Source organism: Lemur catta, chromosome 11 (genome assembly GCF_020740605.2).
Source record: "Lemur catta isolate mLemCat1 chromosome 11, mLemCat1.pri, whole genome shotgun sequence".
In the NCBI taxonomy this organism is placed as follows: domain Eukaryota; kingdom Metazoa; phylum Chordata; class Mammalia; order Primates; family Lemuridae; genus Lemur; species Lemur catta.
In genome coordinates this window covers 78,534,672-78,558,344 of record NC_059138.1, presented here as the reverse complement: position 1 = coordinate 78,558,344, position 23,673 = coordinate 78,534,672, and the positions used below count along the sequence as shown (strand labels likewise).

At 37.4% G+C, this 23,673-nt stretch overlaps 1 protein-coding gene across 2 annotated transcripts in view; it reads right to left on the bottom strand.

Moving 5' to 3' along the window:
- BBS9 (Bardet-Biedl syndrome 9) overlaps positions 1 to 23,673 on the bottom strand; it is a 405,454-nt gene that overhangs the window by 67,928 nt on the left and 313,853 nt on the right. For both annotated transcript variants that reach the window (XM_045564593.1, XM_045564594.1), the window contains one exon: positions 10,754 to 10,936. In XM_045564593.1, coding sequence (XP_045420549.1) covers positions 10,754 to 10,936 — 183 coding nt within the window. The remainder of the gene's footprint in view (positions 1 to 10,753; positions 10,937 to 23,673) is intronic.

Sequence of the window (23,673 nt, the reverse complement as noted above, 5' to 3'; positions counted from 1 at the left end):
CCAACCACTCACAAATTCCCTCTCAATAAAAAAAAACAAAACTATAATTATAATTCTTTTCCCCTGTGCTTATAAATATGTTCCACCAACTCTAGGACATTTTCCCCCATATTTTAACATCACTGAAGTAGGGATATGTCTTATACTCAGTGGTATCTAAACAACTGCTGACTTCCAGGCTCAGGTGATTCTGTAGTTCTTGCTGCCTGTGTATTCACGGCTTTTGTCTTAGCTATTTGTATCATGTCACTTCCACTGACTTGTGTGCACTGTTCATATTCCCCTTGTTCAATTAATTTGCATTTAAAATATCTTTTAAAATGAGACTATAACTTGTCACTGGACAAAAACATTATTGTGTGCACAGAAAGGCATGGAAATAAAGCAGTTGGAAGTATAAAGTTTAAATTATTGAAGTGAACATTCATGACTGAAGAATGACAGCAATTCCATATTTTCTCGCAAAGCTAAAGCTAAGCTAAAAGTTGTCCAGGATGTAAGATAAGAAAATACTCACAGACAGAAGAAACTGTATTATGCTTTGTTACTGAGATACACGCACACAGATTACTATCCTATGTCAAGCAATACAACTCAAGTCAGGAAAAGTTGGCAAATCCCTGAAATAGATTTGCTTTGATTAATATATCATGTGGGACTATTGTTAAAGCATTAAACATCAATTTGCCTAAAATTTCCTACTGACTTTGGACAGAAGCTCCTTACCTTCAATCAACACATAATCCAACTGTGGGGGAAAAATGAAGCTTTGAGCTTAGTCAAAAAGGAAAATTTTCAGAATGGGTATCAGAGGCTCAGAAAAAAATATCATGAAGGCAACAGTGACACACTCATAAGAAATGGCACATAGGACAATGTATGTGCAAAAATATAGACAGTAATGACCTGTAGTTTAAAGATGAATGTGAAGAAGTTTCAGGAATACTTTAATCAATTTATGTTGTTCATATATTTCTTGTTATTCAGGCACAAGAGTAAAATATGATAAAATTTACATCTAAGTCAATCTAAAAGAGCTCTTTCAATAATTATTTTAAAAAATCTTAAGTGAGCTGGGTGCAGTGACTCATGCTTGTAATCCCAGCACTTTGGGAGAACAAGGTGAGAGGATCATTTGAGCCCAGGAGTTCATGACCAGCCTGAGCAACATAGCAAGACCTCATCTCTTAAAGAAAATTAACTGGGTGTGGTGGTGTGTGCCCATAGTCCCAGCTACTTGGGAGGGTAAGGCAGGAGGATCACTTGAGCCCAGGAGTTCGAGGCTACAGTGAGCTATGATAGTGCCATTGCACTCCAGCCTGGTGACAGAGGATGATAAAAAAATACTACGTCAGAGTTAAATTGGCAGTGTTTTTTCCTAATTGGTCCACAAAATAATGCCATAACTTAATAGTGGATGGTATCTTATTGTTGAAATACAGTAACAATAATAACTACCAATTCCTGGATGCCTGTCACATGCCAGGGACCATATTTGGCACTTCATATACATTATCTCTATTAGTCCTCACAAAACCTTAAGAGGTACATATAGAGTGTCCTCAGAAAACCTGCACATGTTTGAAAAGTAGTTTTCAAATGAGGTTACATATGTAATGCAGTTTCTAAAAATAGGGTTTAGCACCTCTGTGTTATTATTATTATTATTATTTTGGTCTGCCAAATGACATAGATACCTAACCACTAAAATTCTGAATCTGAAATGATGGCAAAGATACCCCAAGGTGTGTGGTCTAGTTCACTGAGACCATTGTTTAGGCAATGTCATTTTCAGTCATTTTGTGTAAACAATATAATTTGGGTATATGTATTTGGATATCTTATTGAAGAAGAAAACATTATTACATATATATATATATATATCTTTTCATTCAGTGTTTATTGTGTTACAGTGAATCATTTATAGTTGGCCATAACCAAATCTAATGAAGGCTAGATTCTGTGGTTAAAAAAAAAAAAGTACAGGAGAGGATATACCAAAATTCAGAAAGAAATTCCCTGTGTGACGGCTCCCAGCATAACCCAGTGAAAGGCAGTGAGCCTGTGGGTCTGAGGGCCTCTGAATCGGCTGATTCCTCACTCTGTGCAGACTGTTTTCTATCAAACTCTGGTCATGCCTTCATGAGGAAGGCAGGGGAGACCCAAGTTCACTAAATTTCTTAATCTCATGTTCCTCCTCTGTACCATTTGTTTAGTGGTTCAGTAGGAATGGAAAAAGAAAGCAACCTGAAATCAAATCTGAATAGCCATTCTCACCTCTCTTCAAAGCAGAACCAGTCCTTAGGGTGTAGTTAGTTCACCAATGTACAGATAAAAAAAACCAACACTCAGTGAGTTCCACAACTTGCCCAAGGACACAAAGCTAGGTATGTATTTGTTCAAAAAGGGATCTGAACCCAGTCTAACATAATATTCTATTCAAGTAATATACCACAGTTTATATTTTACAACTATTAGCATTTTTTTAGGTTGCTTTCAGTATTTTATAATTCTAAATATAAACATTATGGTACCAAATGGATTTTAGTTTACTACTTTTAATGCATTAACTTAGATTACTAGTGCCAAATACAGGATTAATTTTATGACCCACATTTTCCTAGAGGACTCTTTGGAAAGACCATATCAGAAATAGGTGGATGGGTCTATTTCACTATATGTCTGTCAGCACCATTTATTACCAAATTTGTCTAAATCAATATAGGTGAAGCATACTTAACCGTTGCTTTCACTTGCATATATTCACCACTGGTAAGACTGAAAATTTTTATATTTACTAATTTGAATTATGAATTATTCTCTATTTGAATTATGGGGATATGTGAATGAACATATGTATGACTATATATTTGTGGTAGTCTGGCTATTAATCTATCTATATCTTTTAACACCTGTAAAGGACAGACCAGGTTTTACTCTTATATAGAAACACAAAATATTTGAGTTAGCTTGGAAAAAAGGCGAGGGGGATACAAATTGGAGGTATTTTGCTTCCTTTTCAAAAAATGATAAAAACTACACAGTTGTGGGAAAAGCATCTATGATTATGTGAGACATTTTGAAGATAAATGGAGTATCAAGCAACTCGCATATAAGTACTTGTATACCACTAGATGCTTAATTGCTTTGATTCTGTGGGAATGTAGAAGAATCTCTCCTTACATTTATTAAAATATAAGACAAACACATATGACAAGTTTAGAGTATATAATGAGAGCTAAATTGCGTCATATCCCCAAGCGAAATTCACAAGAGAATGGAAGCCAGAATAAATAGGGAGGAAATGAACATTGATCTGACTCTTTAGGGTAGATGGAGGGGGAAACAGAGGACACTATTTTAAGTGAAGAAAAAAGCACTATTAGCTCTGGCTTGATGGAAAGAAGTTGTGTACCCATGGAAACTCAGCTTACCAGAATGGAGGGGGGAAGCTGGGGAGTCACAGAAAGTGAGTTTCAGAAATGAGATATGGTGGAGCCAAGTGACTGGAAGTCCTGAATGGCTGGCACTGGAGTTCAAACTGAAAACAGGGGCCAAAAGAGCCATGGAAAGTGTGTAAGCAGGCGTGTGACAGGAGAGCAGTGGGCTGTGAGTCCAGCAGAGACACACAGGGCACACCAACGCAGAGACACAGGCAGAAAGGCTACTTCAGATGCCACCACAGAAAGCAAGGTGGAAAAACAAGGGCCTAAAGCCAAGGGGCCTTCCCAGAAACATTTCCAAATGAACAACAGCAGGCCAGAGTGACAGACTAAACATGGAGATACAGAGAGACACACAGCCACATGTGGTCACAGCAACACAGAAGGCATGCTGGTTTTAAAGGACAGAAAGTCACCAATATCCATGTATATGTTTCTAAAAGAACGTAATGTCACAGAAATGTCAAAATAATCTCTTTGTAATTAGTAGACTCAAACTAGGTTGGGCAAAGAAATCTTAAGAAAACTGAATTAATATAAATATACTTCCAGCCTGGAATCAAATTGGTAAGTATTATGAGGAGGATGATAATTGTTATTTTCCTCACTATGGTTGCTTGAATTTAATTATTACATTACTTATATTTAAATCCTACCCTATGTCACAAACGATTTGAGAGGGTATAGAGTGAAAGTGATGCTTCAATTAATTCTTTATTCATTTTATTTAGTCTCCTTATTTTTCAATGCATAAATAATATCAAATGTGTCCATTAAAAGCATTGTTTCGTGTTTGCTGTAAACAAAGTTTTTATAATTACACATCATAAGTTGTATACTGTATTCTACTTGGCTCCTAGTCTATACAATATTTATAGTATTTCAACTGTTTCAGTTTTTAAGACAACAATAAGGTCATTGGAAAGGCTTTGAGATATGTTATATTCAACTCTGGTGAGGCAGAATATTATACAATTAAATAATACCAGCTACATCTAACTAGCAACAACACAGGGTATGTGGCCATTATGAACATGAAACTAATTCTTTTATGTTTATCTTGCTGGCTAAGATCATGGGAATTACTCAAATATTTACTTTCTGTACTATGTTCCCATAGACAGTTATAATTGGGATGATACTTTAACCGTCATAAAGGCAGACTTAATACGGACACCAGACTTCCTCCTTTTGTTTGCCTTGTAAGAAGAGGTCATTAATAATAGTCATGATTAGCCATCATCGTCATCACTCAATCCAGACAGCAGGCACAATGGCCCTTACATCAAATCTGACCTGTGACGTAGAAGTATTTAAACCCGGTAAGTGAGCCTTGATAAGTCCCTCCACACAATAGGATTTCCTATTAATAAACATCTGTTTTCTCACATGAACCATGTGGAATATTTTAAAAATAAGTTTCTTTTCCCATATCAGTTTGTAAAAGGAATAATCAATCAAAAAATAAGGCTGAAGCTCCAAGTCGCCTTCCCTCACTGATGTAAATTTCCATCCTAACTTTCCCAGGATTTTAAAGTTCAATACTAGGGAAGGTAACTATTGAACCCTTAAGAACACAGTAAAACTTTTCTTTTTCAAATAGTAGATAATATCTATTAAATACATTGAATGGATTTTGAAAGAAAAGAAAAATTCAGGCATAATGCTATGCAATGTACCAGTATTCCTTCCAACTCTAAGATTCTACGTAATCATGTCCCTGAACCAGTGCACTGTTGCTATTTTTATTAGAGATTCCTCTGGAGTCAGGTGAATACAAACGAACACTAGAGCAGAAGTCTGACAAGTCCATTTGGAAATATCCATACTGCTTCTCATTGCTCTCTTGGCATCTGCTGGACGAAGAATCTGTCATCTAAGCTGTTTACTAGGGTAATGAGAAGCAGGTCTGTACAGAGATCAGGAAGAGCAAAGAGGATTCATCTACATACTAATTCCAAGTGACAGTGACAACCAGAATGCTGTATTCAAAAGGATTCCAAGGCCATGTGTAGGCTCAACAGGAAAGAATTCAAGATGGTGACAATGTCTACCAAGGCAATATGATGGGGGAATAGCAGCACATGTGCCAGTTATTGCCTCCCCTTCATGTAGATGGATAAATCTTCTCAGAGAAGTTTCTTTTTCCTGGGAGACTGTCCACTTATTGCAAAAATGACCAGGATTACCCTAAGATACCAGAAATAGAGGCTGCTAATGCAAACACCATGGCATGGCTTAACATCAATATCCTACCCTACTTTCATTAATTGTTAAAATACGCTGAAGTGGTTAACCCAACTGATAAAACCCTTTTTCTCTTAATGACTGATAGCGCTATACAAGGGAACTTTCTGCAATGATGGAAATGTCCTATATCCAGGCTATCCAATATGGTAGCCATTCATCACGTGTAGCTACTAAGCAGTTGAAATATAGCCAGTGGGATTTTAATTTTAACTTTATTTCACTTCATTTAAATTTCATGTGGCAAGTGGCTACCATATTAGGCAGTTCAAGACTAGAATGTTTGCTTGCAATGTTGAAGTAAATCCACAAAGGATGGGTTCTAAGTCCGTTTTATTTACCGAGGTATACTATGTGACTAGAGCACTGCCTAACACATAGTGGGTGCTCAATAAACATTCACTGAATGAATAAATGACTGGATAAAAGATTTGTCCTATTAGGCCAATCCTGAGGTACGTATGGTTTCACAGATTTTGACTCCTATGCAGCATCATTAGAGGAAGATGTGTGAAATATCACAATTAAACACTCTCTCAGACTCAAACCAGTAACATAGCCCTCACTGACCTTAGCAGACATAGGACTTTCCATAGAACTTCAAGTAGAAGGATGGTCAATAGGAACATATTTAAATTCTACATTAAGAATTCAAATACTCTGAAATACCCACAGACCCTAACCTGAAAGGTAAGAAAACAATTCATTTTAAAATTGCCCTATCAGATACTCTGATAGAATATTGTTTGGGACAATACTTCCTTATCATCAGAGGAAGATGGTAGGGACAATATCAGATTACTAAATCCACTGATGGAACTGAGTTTAAGAGCTCTTTTTGGAGACACCAAATAGAATGTCTAATGTGTTTCTTAAAGTGAAAAGGGGTATTCCCCACAAAAACACATCTGGCATATATAACTTTCAGCACCTTAAAAAAATTACACATATTAGTCTGCAATACCAGCATTTATTAACCCCAAAATAGTATTGAGAAGTGACAAAAATGGAAAAGCATTACTAAAAAGACAGATCAAAAACAACAATGATGAATTCTGTTCCAAATCTGTTGGTATTTTAAACAAAATACTGATAATAAAGTGTGAAGAACATTGCTTTTCATTAGCAATAGAAAATTCTAAATATTTTTGCTTTGTGAACCTGATGCCATTAGGGAGAAAATATTCCAGAGATGACTATTGCATTTAGCCTGCCTTTTGACACACGCCATCTAAACAACAATACAACAATTCATTATGCATAGTAGTTTGAAATATAAATAAAACATCTCCTGAGCACTTTCTTCTAACTCTGAATACTTGTGGGGACATCTGACCTTGAGCTGAGAGTCTCTTCTGAAAATGTTGTCCATATGTCTAAAGTTCTCCCCCTCACACATGTACTCTACCATCCACCCTCAACCAAACCATCTAAATTACATTCAGATTTTTGTGGTATCATAATAACTTCAATATGGGATATATTTTCAACATTCTGGTAAGAGACTCCTTTCTTCCCCGCCTCACCCTCCTTCCAAGTTATTTCAGGTTTGCATATTTCATTTTCACATCTCAGTGGGATACCCATCACATAACATTTATTTGTGAGGTCTAAAGGCATAATGTGAGGGATTGTGAACTAGCATGTCAAAACCACATACTGTATGCGTATGTCTTAAAGAATGAAAAAGGATTCCTTTCTTCTCAAGACTTATAAGCTGTCTCAACAGTATAAGTCCAAAGTGAATACCACAACCTAATTAAAGATGAAGAGCATAACAAGCAGTATTAAAATGTCTTTTTTGATTCATTCTTCTCCAAGTTATGTTTTTATCAAATGTCTTGTCTCATTAATGACTCCAATAGACATAACAAGTACACACATCTTCTAATGCTATCAATGCAGAAGAGAGTTGAAAGAATTTTCCTCTATGTGTTTCGGGACATATGACAGTAGAGAATGCAGAGACAGGGTAGAAAGGGGCTGTGAGAAGAGGCTAAGTCCCTTCACCTGCCTACAAGGATGAACATATTTATGTACTTCCAGATGAATGAGGCTGTTATTAACATCTTTTGAGTAGGAAATACCACAATCTCTCCTGGGTACCAGTTCCTACATTTAGAAGCTTTATTTCTAGTAAGTTCTTCCTTTGAGTCTAACCATGCTTTAGGCTCAGCTTCATGAGCATTCAAGTTATACAGTTACACAGGGCCCTGGGCTCAGAAGGACTCTCCCTCAAACCCCTGCCTGCTTTTATGTTTTGTTGTCACCATCTTGAAATTCTTAATAATTTTATTTTGAACTTGTGTTTAGTGAGTGAAGTCTGACGGGACAATGAAGCATGTGCATGAGAAGGGAAGATATGCGCCATGCGTGTGCCCCCTCTCCCCTTCTGCCCCATTCACACGCAGCCCCATGGGCTCAGAATTCCTACGGCCCCATGATGAGTGGGGGTTCAGGGAAACTCAAAGCAGGTACAAGGAAGGCGTGTTCCATCCAGACTGATTAAGCGGGGACACTGACAGCTTTGGGAGGCTTCCCATTACAACCAGAACTCGTTCTGAATGAAGAAAGAAGCCAACAGAACTCAAAGTAACACAAATAACTAAGGAAGGCCATTACAACCTTTCTTACTCCTGTTACTTCCTCTGTATTATCCAATAACTTACACTAAAGATGATAAAATAGAAGGAAAGGAGAAGATAGAGGGATGCCGAGTTCCTTTTCCTTTCAGTCCTTCCTTCCTCACCATAAGCTGAAGGTAGAGAGCGCTAGAAAATGGGGACATATCAAGAAGTGAAATAAAAACAATTAAGTCTTGTGCAGCAATTCCATAGTTTTGTAAGAACAGAATACATGTGTATATATAAGCTATGAAATACAAATTGTGCAATGAGCTTAACGCTCTCATATTTGTATTTCAAAGTGGCAATGCACATTATAAAGATCGATGGTAAACTTTATACTAACCATTTAAATTTTTAATTTTCTTTACTGGGAATAACATAAAATAGCAAATAAAAAACATCATGATCCCAGGCATGGGCATGAAAACTCCAGACATTAGCATGAAAAAAAATTATATAATTAATTAAAATATTTTTTAAAAAGAAATTAAAAAAAACACATGACAAGAGAAAGAGACTACAGGGAAAAAATGCTTTGTTTTTAGTAGCTATTTTAACATCACTTCAGCACCTGTTCCCCTACTTTTTGAACAAGGCATCTGCGTTTTCATTTTGTACTGGGCCCTGCAAATTATGTGGCTGGCCCTAACCTTCCTCCTCCTCATGCTACAGATAGCATCTACTGTATCTGTTCTGCTGGGCCACCACTTGTCAGTTTTCACCCTCTTCTCCATTCATCTACCCAACAAATATTCACTGTACTGGTACTGAGGCTATAAAAAGGAATAAGATATCATTCTTGCCCTCTAGTGTAGTTGTGGAGATAGACAAATAACCATAAAAAGGTAATAATACCTACCTTCCATGACTTCAGTGAGGAATATAAATAATATACATAAAATACACAAACCACTTCCAATAATGATTGCTAACCTTCAGCATGCTACTCAATTACCTCATTTGATTCCAATTATAACTAATTGGGTAGGTCCTATTATTGTTTCCATCTTAACAGCTACAGAAGCAGAGATTTAGAACAGTTAAGAAACTGTACCACAGTGATTTTGTCATTAAGTGGTAGAACTAGGAACTGAAGCAATTTACACCTTTTCTGAGTTCATAAGTGCTAGCCATCATTCTTATTAATATAACACTTTAACATAATCCTAACCATTCTTTATTTTCTAGTGTTGCAGTTGTGTCATTTCTAGTTTCTCAAAGGTCAATTTTAGTTGCAATTTTATCAATCTCCTTATATTATTTATCACTAAAAAATATACATTCTAAATTTTTTTCAATTTATTTATTAGTATTTTGTGTAGGACATAAAATATAGCTTCTCTTTTTTTCAAAAAATCTGACAATCCTTTGACCCAGTTGTAGAAGATTGAATTCAGCTGCTAAAACTTGTGATTCTCAAAATTATGTTCATGACGTTGTTCATTAAGATACAGGGCCCTGGCTTTGCTGCCCACTAGTTTCAGAAAAGTACTTAATTCTCAAAGCCTAAATTTTCCTATATGTAACACAGGCATGAACACAGTACCTTAGCTATCATATAGGGTCATGTTTAAAATTGAATGAGATAATTCTTACAAAATACTTAAAATAGCACCTGGTACCTAGTAAGCACTCAAAACATGTTAGTTTTAATACTATTATTTTTAGTACTCTGTACTCAAATGGATTTGAAATGATTTTCCCTTGAAATGTTTTCCTCCAGTACAAAAAACTAAGTTCAAGGGTCTCTAATTACTCAGATGTATATTATTTCTTTGTAAATTAAAGCACACAAAAAAATCCCCCAGAATGGCACCTGATGGTCATATACACCTCTACAATTCAAGGGATCTGAGGTGTTTTTACTTATGTAATCCTTCACTGAAAACTCCAAATACCACCCTCATTTCTTTTTTCATTCTGAACTACCTATTCTAGGGTCGAGGGTAAGAGTTTTAAAACTACATATAAATAACTCTATAAATGTAAGGAACTATTCCCGTCATTTTTAGCAAGGCTATCTCAGTTCTCTCTAACCTTTGAAGTGACACTTAAATTTAAGGAAGTTGAGCAAATTAAAATGGCCGGAGTGTTTTCTCTGGAGGAAAAGGAAAGGATTAGCTAATCTGAAGGTTACTATCGTCACTCAGGCCGTCAAACGACTGTTTCCCTGGCTTCTAAGTGATTGAAGAACACATAAAAAATAGACTGGATACCACATAAAAATGGACTATATACCTATTTTTAAAATAGCTTTAGGAAAAAAGGCCTTCATTTGACATTTTTATTATGGTTTAAAGAAAACAGCATTTTTGTAAAAAAACCAAGCCCTCATTTGATACCTTAGAAAAACATGATAGCTATGTGATATCTTCTTAAAACCAAATTTTTTTCAGTGGTGCTGGCTGTTCCCACTGCAGGCTTGTGAGTCCTTACCAATGCTTGAGTGTCTTCCTGCAGCGGCAGAAATGCTGCTTCCAGAATAGCAGTCTGGTCAGCACGGAGCTTCTGCCACAGCCCGATCAGCAGAATCATCAAATGGGTGGCACTTTTCAGCCTGGTGAATGACTGGAACAGATTGTCTTGGTTTTCCTCTAGTGCATCTGCTAGAGCTATTACCTGTAGAAATTACAAACTTCGGTTAGGGACAATTTCAGAACTCTTGAGCCCTCAACAAATTACATTTGGCACACTTTTGTTTTTCTTTAAAACATCTTGACGAACTCTGTCTTCCATAAACACAAGGTATATTGAGTAGTAAAAGAGTTATCATTCATCTGCTGACTTCCTTCTTTAAAAAAATGCTCAGAGTAATTCCAAATCCATATGGCCAGGAGATGAAAATATCCACGAAATCAGTTTAGTGGGGACATTGTTCAGCGTCTGCTTCACCATTAATTGACCTTCTTCAATACGTGGAAATATAAGTAACCTCTAATAAAGTTATCACAGTCTTTATTATTGGCCACAAAGATTGATCAATTAAAATATTCTTATCAAAATAATTGCATTTGCCTCGCAGTTCAAAATAATAACTTCATTATACCTTTTTCAGAAAATAACTGTCTTCCTCTGATATTAGTTTTTTTATGTTACATAGTATTGGGATATCCAATATTTCTTATTATATCTAAAAGGTAGACAATGTTCAAACATTTGACCAGTTGAGGAATGCCATTTTTAACACAAATGTGAGGCACCAGCCCACAGGGACCTGAAAGAAAAAAAAAGTTCAGGGTGTGTTACCTTTACAACGCCAAATCTGCTTAGGCTAAAATTGGCAGGAGTGAATAGAATTGGCTTTTTTTTTTCATCCTTTTGAATAATCCTGTGGAAAAAAGAACTAAAGCAACAATTGGATGGAACATCCAAGACTTCCCATTGGTGTTTTATTTTATTTTAATGTCTTGGTGAATTTTGTGCTCATTAAAAGTAATGAACTGACTGCCCCAGAAGCTCAAGGCGTCTGACAGTCCCCAAAACAAGAATAGCAAATGACAGGGCAACGTGAGCACCTTTCTACAACCCCCTACCAGCTTGAGGGACGAGAGCTGAGAGGAGCTTCAGAAGTCTGCTGCAGATAACCCATTTGGTGATATTTCATGGTTTAGTGACACAGGCCCAAAGGGCTTCTTAAAAAATCACCATTCAAACGAGTAGAGTATATAGCTATGTGGTCTCCCAAATACCATGTGGGGAGAGGGGCTGTAGGGGAACAGTCCTCAGCGTGTTTGGGAGATCCTGAAAAAGAGACATAGGTTAGGGAAAGACAGAGCACTGAAGGTCCTTGCCTGAAAACGCTGGGACGACCAGGATTCTTTGTCACTTGGCTGAGGGCTCGCGGGAGTTATAAAATCACAATTCACATCAGGCTCTATAGGGAGTCATGGGAGTTTGAACCAAGACCAGCATTACGTAAAGTGCATTGCTTACTATGTGCCTAGTTCTGTGCTACTTTCCATTAGTGTTCAAAGGAAGTACACAATATTCTTATAGCCCACAATGATCTTACAACTTGTTGGAAAAAAAACCCATACATATACAACCAATTAGTGGGAAGAAACATTACCATTAATATAATAACGTCCTAATTGTGCAGAACAGAAAGTAAACGTGAAAGAAGTTAGCAAAGGGAGGGATTATTGTGGGCCAGAGTTAATATCCCTGGGGCCTCTTTTACTCAAATGGAGTTTGGAACTGGATGAGTCCTTCCCCATTACTTCAAGAAGTCCCCTCGAAGAGGGAGAAAGGCCGCTTTTCCTTAAACCAAAACACCTGGAATCATATGGGTCGCCCCACCCTCACCATGATTACAACTGACTCCTGTTAAAGTCTAAGTTTATACTCTTTTTCTTCCTGTGAATGTTACCAATTAAGCTTCATTGTGGGGCCATCATATGACATAGATGCTTATTGTCAAAAACTCCAAATCGTACAAAGATCAAGGTCATAAACACCTACTGAATGCCAGGTATGTATAAGAATTTGCAAGGAAGCACTGTAGGGAATTCAATGGAGACAGATCTAATTTCCACCTTCAAAGAGTTCATAACAGAGAAAGGAAACTAGGTCAAGGAGGTAAATATTGACCACATAAGGAAGACCCTGTAGATCAGCGGTCCTCAACATTTTTGGCATCAGGGACCAGTTTCATGGAAGACAATTTTTGCACAGACTTGGGGGAGGAGTGGTTTTGGAATGATTCAAACACATTACATTTATGGTGCAGTCAAACCTCTCTGCTAATGATAATCTGTATTTGCAGCTGCTCCCAAGAGCTAGCATCACTGTCTCAGCTCCACCTCAGATCATCAGGCATTAGATTCTCATAAGGAGCAGGCAACCTAGATCCCTCCCATGCGCAATTTCCAGTAGGGTTCATGCTCCTATGAGAATCTAATGCCAACACTAATCCGACAGGAGGCGGAGCTTCTGCAGTGATGTGAGCGATGAGGAGTGGCTGTAAATACAGGTGAAGCAGTGGGGGTGGGGGTGGGGGAATTGGGTACCACAGCTATAGACTACAAAGGAGAATTCCATTAACATTATGATCATTATGTTAATGACAGTCCTCCAACTATCTGAACATAGACTGCATGCCAGGCATTCTGCCCTGTGCCATACAGGTATCAGTACCTTCAATCCTCGCACCTCCACTGTGACTTAGTTGGCATTATCTCTTTCACAGAACTCCGAGACTCAGCAAATGCAAGGAATTTGCCCAGTACTGTACACAGGACATGCAAACTGTGCCCAAGCTTAGAAAGGCCTTGTGCTTGGTTTAATGCCTTGTTGTCTCTGCCTTGAAATTCTGAATAATTTTATTTTTGAACTTGTGTTTTGTGAGTGAAGTTGATGGGACAATGGAGCATGCACATGAGCAGAGGACTTACGTGCATTCGTTTATATGGGTTAAATGCTCTTATACTTGCATTTAAAACTGGCATTGACAATATAAAGATTGATGGTAAAATTCATGCTAATAATTTAAAATGTAAATTTTAACTAATTTTTCTTTACTTGGAAAGATATTAAATAAGAAATAAAAAACACCATCAGAGGTTGTGAAAGAGAGATCACTGAAAAAAAGGAAAAAGCTTTATATTTTAGTAGCTGTTTTAATGGCCCTTTCTTCCTGCCTTTTGAACAAGGTCCCCTCATTTTCATTTTGCACTGGGATCTGCAAATTAAGTAGCCACCGTGACCATACACCCAGTAAATGATAGGACAGGATTCAAACTTTGGAGTCGGTTTCACTCCAAAGCCTGCTTGAGACCTTAAGCACTTTGTAGGCTCAGAGATGGGCACACTACTACTAGCTGAACATGGAGAGCCTGAGGAAGGAAGAGGTAGAGGAAGAAGCAGCTGGCTTGGTCAGCTCTTCCCACATCAGGAGAAAGAAGCTATTCAATTTTCAGGAATTTTGTGAGCCAGTTGTTAAACACAGCTATTACTAAGATTAAATTACACAAACCTAACACTAAATAAATTACATTAAAAACAAAGGTAATAAACACTCATTATTTCCTACTACTATCTATCTTGAGGGTATTTATGCCTACTGTGTCTGTATGTGGCAAAGACTTTGCAACGGGTTATTACTGTCTATTTCTTCCCAACTCTGCATTCAGAGATCTCATGTTGATAGCTTGAAATTGGCCATAGTGGAAGCATTTACAACTGGGAAATCAACAAATATTACAAAGTCAGGATTCCTTCCCTTCCCTTCCCTTCCTCTCCAGAAAGCCTGTTGTTAAATATTTACCAGCATGCCAGTGAGAAAAGGTACCTGAAATGCATCCTAAAGAATAGACATTGGATAAGGGGGCTTTAAAAATGAAGGAAACAACTTGAACAAAGCATTAAAGCAGAAAAGTAGAGGCTGCCTGTTCGGAGAAGAGCAAACATTCCAGTTCAGGAATAGTATTTGCCAAGACTAAAAAGGTAAGCTGGGCAACTGTTGTAGAGGAGCCCGAATGTCAGGGTGAAGAGCGTGCATTTAACTCCGTAGGCACAGGGGAGCCACTGAGTATCGTGAATGTGGGCATTACTGATGGGGACCATACTCTAAGCTTGATAAATATTTGGGGCATTTGCTAGACTTAAGTGAAGCTTTTATGCACGTTCCTCACTATCAAGGGAAAATTCTCACTAAGTGTAATAGCATGTCAGTTCTTGGACCCACCCAACTTGCTAAACACAGCTGTGGTGGAAGAATGACTTCTCAGTGAGACAGCAGCCCAAGCCACAGGATCTTTCCTGAGCAAGGCCCAAAATACATCAGTCCAGGAGAAGCATCATTTCTCTAAGTCGCAGTCTCATTGGATAGATTTCTGTGCCATTGTGGAAAGAGTCTGCTATCCCCAAATGGTCACAGAAATTGGAAAGAAATGGGATAAACAATTCCTTATGTAAATTACCCCCAAGGAAAATCTTCCTGACCTACTGGCCAGCATGAAATACTAAACAGATCTCCATGTTCTCAATTTAGTTTTACACGTAACAGCCAAGTTTACTTTGTTCTCCATGAGAGCCAAATGAATTTAGCAGAATTAACATAGTAAAAAGGGCTGGAAAAACTAGAACCATCAAGATTCAGATCTGTGTGACCAAGGCCTAAAAGATCTCACAGCTCACCTGAACTGAGAAATGAGGCCAACCAGCTGGTAGGACTTAAATTTGAGGAACAGTGATGTTTCAGGGCTCATCACTGGCTGAGCAAGATGTGTGTTCTCTAGTGCTCAACAGAAGTACAGAAAGGGAGGAGATGAGGAAACAATAAATGCTAACGATTTCAAGCACAATGTGTTGATGGCCTTTGTTTTGCTTTTTCAAATTGAAGGTTTCCAAATAAAATGGAGACCCCAAAGGACATCTCTGTCCAACTACCATATCAGTTGATGCCAAAGTAATGAGGCAGAGGCCCAGGGAGCTGCTTGAAGGAAAACGCTCAACTCATAAAGTGAGTGTGAAATTAATCCCAAATACTTCCAGCTGCCAAGATAGGCTCTAAAATTGGTTACAGGAAAGTAGCAGCAGCAACAGCAGAGTAGACATGAATCATACTATGTGAACACTCACATGTCCAATTTCTTTACCTAACTTTACCATCGAATCTGCCTCCAAATCTCATGTGTGGCACATGGAACCCCCCCTGCGTTGCTGTTCAGCTGTCATTTACTGAGGCCTGACTATGGGACAGACACTGTGCACAGGGCTGTTACCCCCAGATTATCATTTGGTCCTCATGACAACCCTCTGAGATAGGAATTATTGACCCCTTCTACCCCACTCCCTGCTGAGGAAACAGAAGCTTAGAGCCATTTGAGCACGTTGCCTATGGCCATGAATGAGGGCAGAGAAGGGCCAGGATTCCAATCCCGTTCTGTACCAATACACACACGTATACAGGTGGCCCCATAAAATAATCCAGTGGATTTTTATCTTGATAATTAAGCAAAGATACTAAGGAAAAACACTACTAATATATAGGCATGATATTATATATCATATCCATGATAGGCATATGTACTTCAGTTAAGCTTTCCCATTGTTGGGGCTTTTAACATAAGGTCAACTCAAATTGGTTGGTTTCTGCCCAAAGTTGGTTGATACTGCCCAAAGTTACCGTATAAAGAAAATTAGTTCATAATTTCTAAGGACGGGAAGTTAGCACAGTAAGTTTTTTTCTCTTAACAAAGGGAATTTTTCTTATGTTCTATGTAGCCCAAAAATGTGAAGATTTTAGAAAACAGCTATTTTCTAGGGCAGCTCCTTTAGTGAAGCTACTTTTTAAAGTATAATTTAGTATGATATCAAAGTGTGATAAAAGATGATTTATTTATTTTCTATAAATCTCACATTACAATGTCTTCAGTGGTCTGAGCAAGTTGATGTTCTATAATGTTAATTGTTAACATTTATTGAGGGCTTTCTAGGAGCCAGGCATTGCACTAACCTCTTCACAGGGATTATCTCATTGAATTCTCAAATCAATTCTATGAGGGAGATACTATTATTGTTCCCATTTTAAAAATAAGAGAATTATAGAAAGGGTCAAACAGTTAGTAAGCAGAAGAGCCAGAACTCATAGCCAAGCAATCTGACCTAAGATACACCATCATGAAGCACTGCCTGCATTAATTCTCTGCCTGCATATCGGTCTCATCATAGGCAATATGTGGAACAAATTCTATCAGGAGCTCCCCAATGGGAGGTCTCAGCTTTGCTGACCTTCCAATACCCCATATAAATTAAGATAGATTTATTTTAATAAAAGGCCAGCATTGACAAATGAATTAAGAAGATAGAGTTCCTATGACATGGATGAATTTATACATAACCCTAGGGAAGAATGCAACAGGCTGCGCTGAAACAGGCAATGGCATGGGACCCAAGGAGACAGGGCTTCTAGTTCTGGCTTTGCTACCAGTAGCTTTATGTCAGTGTTCAATTTCCCTACCTTTTATGGGCTCTTGTTTCATCTTTAAAATGTGAGAAACATGATCTCTGACATCTAACATAGCTATAAGTGTCTGATTCAAAAACTTTTAAATTACTTATGGGTGATTTGTTGTTTTGAACTATCCATTCTACTTCTTCCCCTCTATTTGCACACACACTAGACTTCTTGTTTAATGTTTGTTGACTTGGGATTTTTACCTATAAAATAAAAGAATGAATATTTTTCTTTGGCTAATTCATAGGATTATGAGAATTAAATGAGAGGGGTAAAAAGATGGACAATAACAAGTGTTGGCAAGGACGTGGAGAAATTGGAACCCTCACACATTGCTAGTGGGAATGGAATATGGTACAGGTACTTTGGAAAAGTTAAACATAGAGTTACCATATGATCCAGTAATGCCACTTCTACGTCTGTGCCCAAGAGAAATGAAGATGTATGTCCACTTAAAAACTTGTTTACGAATATTTACAGTAGCATCATTCATAATAGCCAAAAAATAGAAACAACTCAAATGTCCATCAATTGATAAATGGATAAAGAAAAATGTGGAATATCCATATAATGGAATACTATTCAGCCATAAAAAATGAAGTACTTATATATGCTACAACATGGATGAATCTTGAAAACATTATGCTAAATGAAAGAAGCCTACCACAAAACCACATATTATATGATTTCATTTACATGAAATGCCTAGAATAGGCAAATCTATAAACAGAAAGTAGATTAGTAGTTGCTTAGGGCTGGGGGTGGGTGGTAGCTAGGAGGGAATGGGAAGTGACAGCTAATAGATATGGGGTTTCCTTTAGTGGGGATGAAATGTTCTAAGATTCTGAATACCCTGTGAATACCTTAAAAATCATTGAATTATACACTTTAAATTGGTGAATTGTATATATATAAATTATATCTGAATAAAGCTGTTAAAATAATAAGACAATAAAAAGTACTTTGAATGTATAATTCATGTCAGGTAGGTAAATTATCACAAAGGCACCTTTACTTAGGAAACAATTTTGATAAATTAATGGCTATATCATATTGCAACTAGGGTTTACTGAACTTAAGGGTGATGGAATAATATCTGGCTTTAGAGTCAATGAGATCTAAGTATGAATACTGGTAATGCTACTCACTAGCTGTATAACCATTGGCTAGTTATTTAGTTTTCTCACATATAATAATAAAACCTAGTTAATATCCCTTCTATTCATTTCTAATTTGCTTGGCTCCTGGTTACTGTTTTTTAATACTCACTATGGTTTAGGGCTCATCTCAATTTAGTAACATCAGGCAAATTCTCCTTTTTCTATTAGATTTTAAATGACAATGAAAAGAATGACCCTTCTGTTGGTACTTGCAGTGCACTACCAACTACTACCTCCCAAAATTAGGCAGGACAGCTGATCACCCCTCTGTTCCCCAATCCTCACTCTGTGGTCACTTAATGAGACAGTGCTCATTTTGTAGCCAAGTTTAGTCAAGTTTCAAAATAAAATATCATGAGACTGTGTCAAATATATTACTAAAACCTATGTAAGTTCTACATGTTAGAATCCCTTTATCCACTCCTTTAGCAATTCTATTAAAACATGCACACATAGACACACGACTTTGGCTTTGGCTGACTTGTTCTCTAGACATTCTCTGAGACTTGTTACTCAGGGAACTAGACATTGTTTGGCTTTCTTTTATACCTTATTGAAAATGCTAGAGAAAGTTTGGTGATTTAAATAAAATGCTTCTAAAGTACACTATGAAAAAGCAGAGGGAAAATAAAACTCACACTCAAAATCCCAGAAAATTCTAGTGTAAAAAGAGTAACTGATAAGACTCCAATATGCCCACAATCTTCCAGTACACATTGGGTGTCCCACAAATGCTGGATGAATTGTTGAACCTCAAAGTCAATCCACCTAAAAATCCAGTGCAACTAGGAGCCACACTAAAACTGCCTCTTAAATCCTAGACACACTGAATCAGATACTGTCAGGCTCCCAATTTGAATGGAGCCCAAGTGATGTCACATGGAAACAACAGACCTACCTCAATATATCTGTCATCTACTTTAAAAAAAAAAAAAAAAAAAAACTGCTCCAGTTCACCTTTCGCCAGAGCTGCCTAACACTAAGCTACAGACAGCTCTAATGACTGCTGAAATGAATTTATTCTTCAGATGGTAGCCCTCCGGTTAGAAAGACATGCTTTCAGTCTAGGACAGATTTGGAAGCAGGCAAGAAATAGGGCATACTTCCCTCTCAACGATGTTATTTGTGATGGCATTTGCTGCATACTCCAATATGGCAAAGGCCTTGCAATAAGGAAAATGAAAACAGTTTACCAGGTCTAAACTTTTACTTTGGCTGAAAAGATCCAGTTTGTATCCAAAAGAATTGTTCTTTTACCAAAAGCAGTGAAATAAGGTTCAAAATGAAAAAGAAACAGCATGGAGATGGCTTAAAGGCCAGACAAGCATGTAAGAAGTGTTTGGGTAGCAAGTTCATAACTAATTAATTCATTACCTATGTGCATTCATTACCCACATGCTGAAGCTTTGGCTAGATAAAAGAGAACCTTGGGGTTTTTACTTTGAAGGCATAGCAAAAATCTAATTCTTAGCTATTTTTGCTACCATGTTATTTTGTATAAATAGGATAGTGGAGTACTTCACATGAAAAGAAAACCTAAGATTCCCCTTTAGCATGCATTTAGCTTAAATTTTTAAACCAAACCCAGGATTAGAACACATTTTCAACCATTGTACCATTTGTGGTAGCTATTAAGACAACAGGAAAAGTGTACCCATTCAGTAAAAAACTTCAGTCACAAACATTATTTGTCTTCATAAAAACAGACCTGCTAATTGGCTAAATCACCTGATGCTTTGGAACACCAAGGTATGATCACGTGACTCCTAGAAGTCACAATGATTTTTCTGATCTAGGATTATGATTTTCCCTGACACCAATCCACACTTGCAAAATACTTGAGAATTCTCACAAAACTGGTTTTAGAAAAGCAAATTATTCCTGAGAAATTTCTTTATACTATATACTGTAGAACTCTTTTTTTCTTTTTTAATGTTTGCCCAGAAGAATATAAAAGGTAGGCAGAGCTAGAATATAGACTTTGGCTGGGACTTTTAAAATATATATCACTGATACATAAAAAGGTTAAATGAGAGAGACGATAAATCATTTACAAGTGACACAGAGACAAATTTTGCTATTTCTGCAAAGTTTATTCACCAAATAGACATGTAACTTAATCAGCTGAAAGGAAACTAACTCCAATGCTTGGCTCATATAAAGCTAAAAATACAACTGATCTCAAGCCTGATTACTATTTTTACCTCTTCTCCTCCCTGGCTGACCAGATTTTTACCCCTTTCCATAAAATTATCTACCTATAGCCAAGTGAAACCCCAATTTAAAAAATAATAATTAATGGAATCAAGTTGTAAAAAGAAGAATGAATGTTCTCCGGACTATGGTTACTCATTGAACAAATCGCTATTAAAGCTGGAATCTATGGTTGGCAATGTCAGAGCTCGTTTTACAAGCCCTGGAGAATGCCACAGTTATCACTCTCCAAAAACAACATCTACGAGGTCTGATCTGAATAGTTCCTAAGTTTAGAATGTTTCAGGCCACATTCTTACATGCAGACATGTCAGTAATTATGTAGCCACCCACACAGCCTTGAGTGCCATCTCCAGTGAAGGGAAATGATGGATAGATGGGCAATTGGCTGGGTGTCCTCAGAGCATTCTTTCAGCTAAGGCAACGAGTGCTAAGACACATTATTACATGGGATCAATTAGGGCATGCTGATGATTCACCCCAAAAGGCAAAAAGGGAGCCTGGAGGCTCCAACAGTGCCGCTAATGCTATTGATCATTTTCTTGGTTCCAGAGTTTAAGAGGTGAAAGATCTAACATCTAGTTTTTCAGAGGGTCTGTTTCTCTTGGACATTTGTGGGTTTCATATGATTTTTCTTTTTTAGATAACTTATATAGTTATATCACTACTATCTGGTGGTTCTTTGGCAAGACATGTACAGGCCTGTATGGCTCAGACCACATGGAAATAATACAAAAGGCAGAGTAGAGCTGCCTGGTTTCATATGGAGTGAAGCTAGGGTAAACTGTGGGTTATTTCTACAATAATAGGCTGCTGGAACATTATAATTGGAAGTGGCCTTGCTGCAGATATGTTACGCCTGATTTCTACTGTGTTGTAAACTCCTTCAGGCCAGAGACTGTTTTATTGTTTGCTGTACCCTCCCACAGTCTCTGGCTCACAGCAGGCATTTAATGCATGTTTATAATACTGAAGTAAATTAAAAATTCTGATGACTCAGTAGCACAAGAGTGACCATTAAGGTGGTAATTTATAGGAGCACTACTTGGGCAAGGGAAGTCCATCCCTAGATTCCAGGTGAACAAGATCAAGGCCTACCATTTTAGAAAAGTTTTTGTAGGCTATGTTATTCTTTGGGTCTACCATAGGTTGTAAATAACTGAATTCTAAATTCATATCTTCCACATGCATTGCGTTACAATGGAGTTCTAAATTCATTCAAGTCTTCACTGCTAAATTTATATTGCAAGTGTTATGAAGCCTATAATTTAACTTTAAAATACATCATCACAGACAGGGTCATATGATGTGAGCATGTAAGTCAGTTTATAGTCTAGAGCAGGGTTTCTCAACCTCCTCATTAAAGACATTTGGGGACAGATAATTCTTTGTTGTGGGGGCTGCCTCAGGTACTACAGGAAGTGTAGCAGCATCCCTTACTCTACACACTAGATGCCAATAGCAACCCTCTACCACCAGCTACGACAACCAAAACACCTCCAGACATTGCCAAATGTCTCCCTGGGGGCAAAATCACCCTGGTTAAGATCCACTGTCTAGAGTCAGTGAGTTTGGGTTCAAAATAGCTATCACTCTCATCAGAAGCAAAGCCTACAAGCCAGAGAAGGCTACCACAAACACTTAAGCTACTTGTGTCTCCAGCAACACTACAGAATTTCTAATTACCATAATGAATGTCAGAAATGGGTTTTGTTGGTGAAATCAGAACTTTGATAATCAGCATCATGGATATTAGAAATGGGTTTATTGGAAAAATTATTAGTATTAAAGATATGTGGATTGGCTGAATATTTTTATACTTTCCTTTGCCTGAATAGGGTATATCAATTTAGCAAGACACTAATGGGATGAGGTCCAAGGCTTAAGCCTACCTGATCCTGTGTCTTGCCTTTGGGGAAGCAGATTTCTAGCTAGTTGATGCCTATTATGAGGGAAAAGGATCCTGTCCTGGATCATTGTCCAATCTGCCTCGAGTGAACCCTTCCAGAAAGGTGATGGTCTAGTATCTAAAACCTGGGCCTTCACTCAGCCTACAGTATAGGCTGTATGAATTGTTCCATGCTTATAAATGTTTATTTAACAAATGTCTTTATGTGTGACAAAATGTGACATGAGACTTACTTTTCATTATAACTAGGGAGAAAGTAGCTCATTCTCATCTATCACAAACTTTTTGATGGCTATCATTACTTACTGAAAAGAATTTAGTTGTGCTTGACCAAATTGGCAAAGGTAGTGTGCAACATTGAGTGTGTGCTAAGTAATGGGGATACATGTGATTTAAAGCTGCCTTCAAAGAACTAACAGTCTAACAAGAAAAATAAATGTATTAACAAAAACAACAACAGCGACTGCTTGTGTGTTTAATATGTGCCAGGTGCAGTCTTGAGAACTCCATGTATATTATTCCTAAACATTTTAACAACCCCTCTAGATAATTATTTTTGACTGATGAGGAAAACAATGTTCAGAGAGGTTAAACAAGTTGGTCAAAATCACTCAGCAACGCTAAGATTTAAACCAGGTCTGTCTTAAACCTACAAAGCCCAAGCATTTTCCATTGTGCCACTTTGTACACTTAGGCCCACACACATGCACACACCTCTACCTACCTACCTATGCTAGATGATAAGTGCTACACAAATGACTATCAGGTTAAGTGAATATGAGAAATACAGCATGTAGTATAGGGCTTAACACATAGTAAGGCTCTACAAATATCTGCTTAATTGAACTGAATTAAATCCCACCTGGCATATCCTGGCATAGCATATTGGCTTAATATTACTATCAGAAGATTCTTTCAGAAGTAGAGTTAGTACCTAGAATCCCATTTGTGAAGCACAGTAAACACTGTATTTCCTTAACTCCATAATGCTGTTTGCTTATTAGGTGTTCTCCCCTACACACACACACACACACACACACACACACACACACACACACACACAAATCAGGATGTGTCTTCTCATCTCTGTGTGAATTTAATGTGGTAGTTTTAC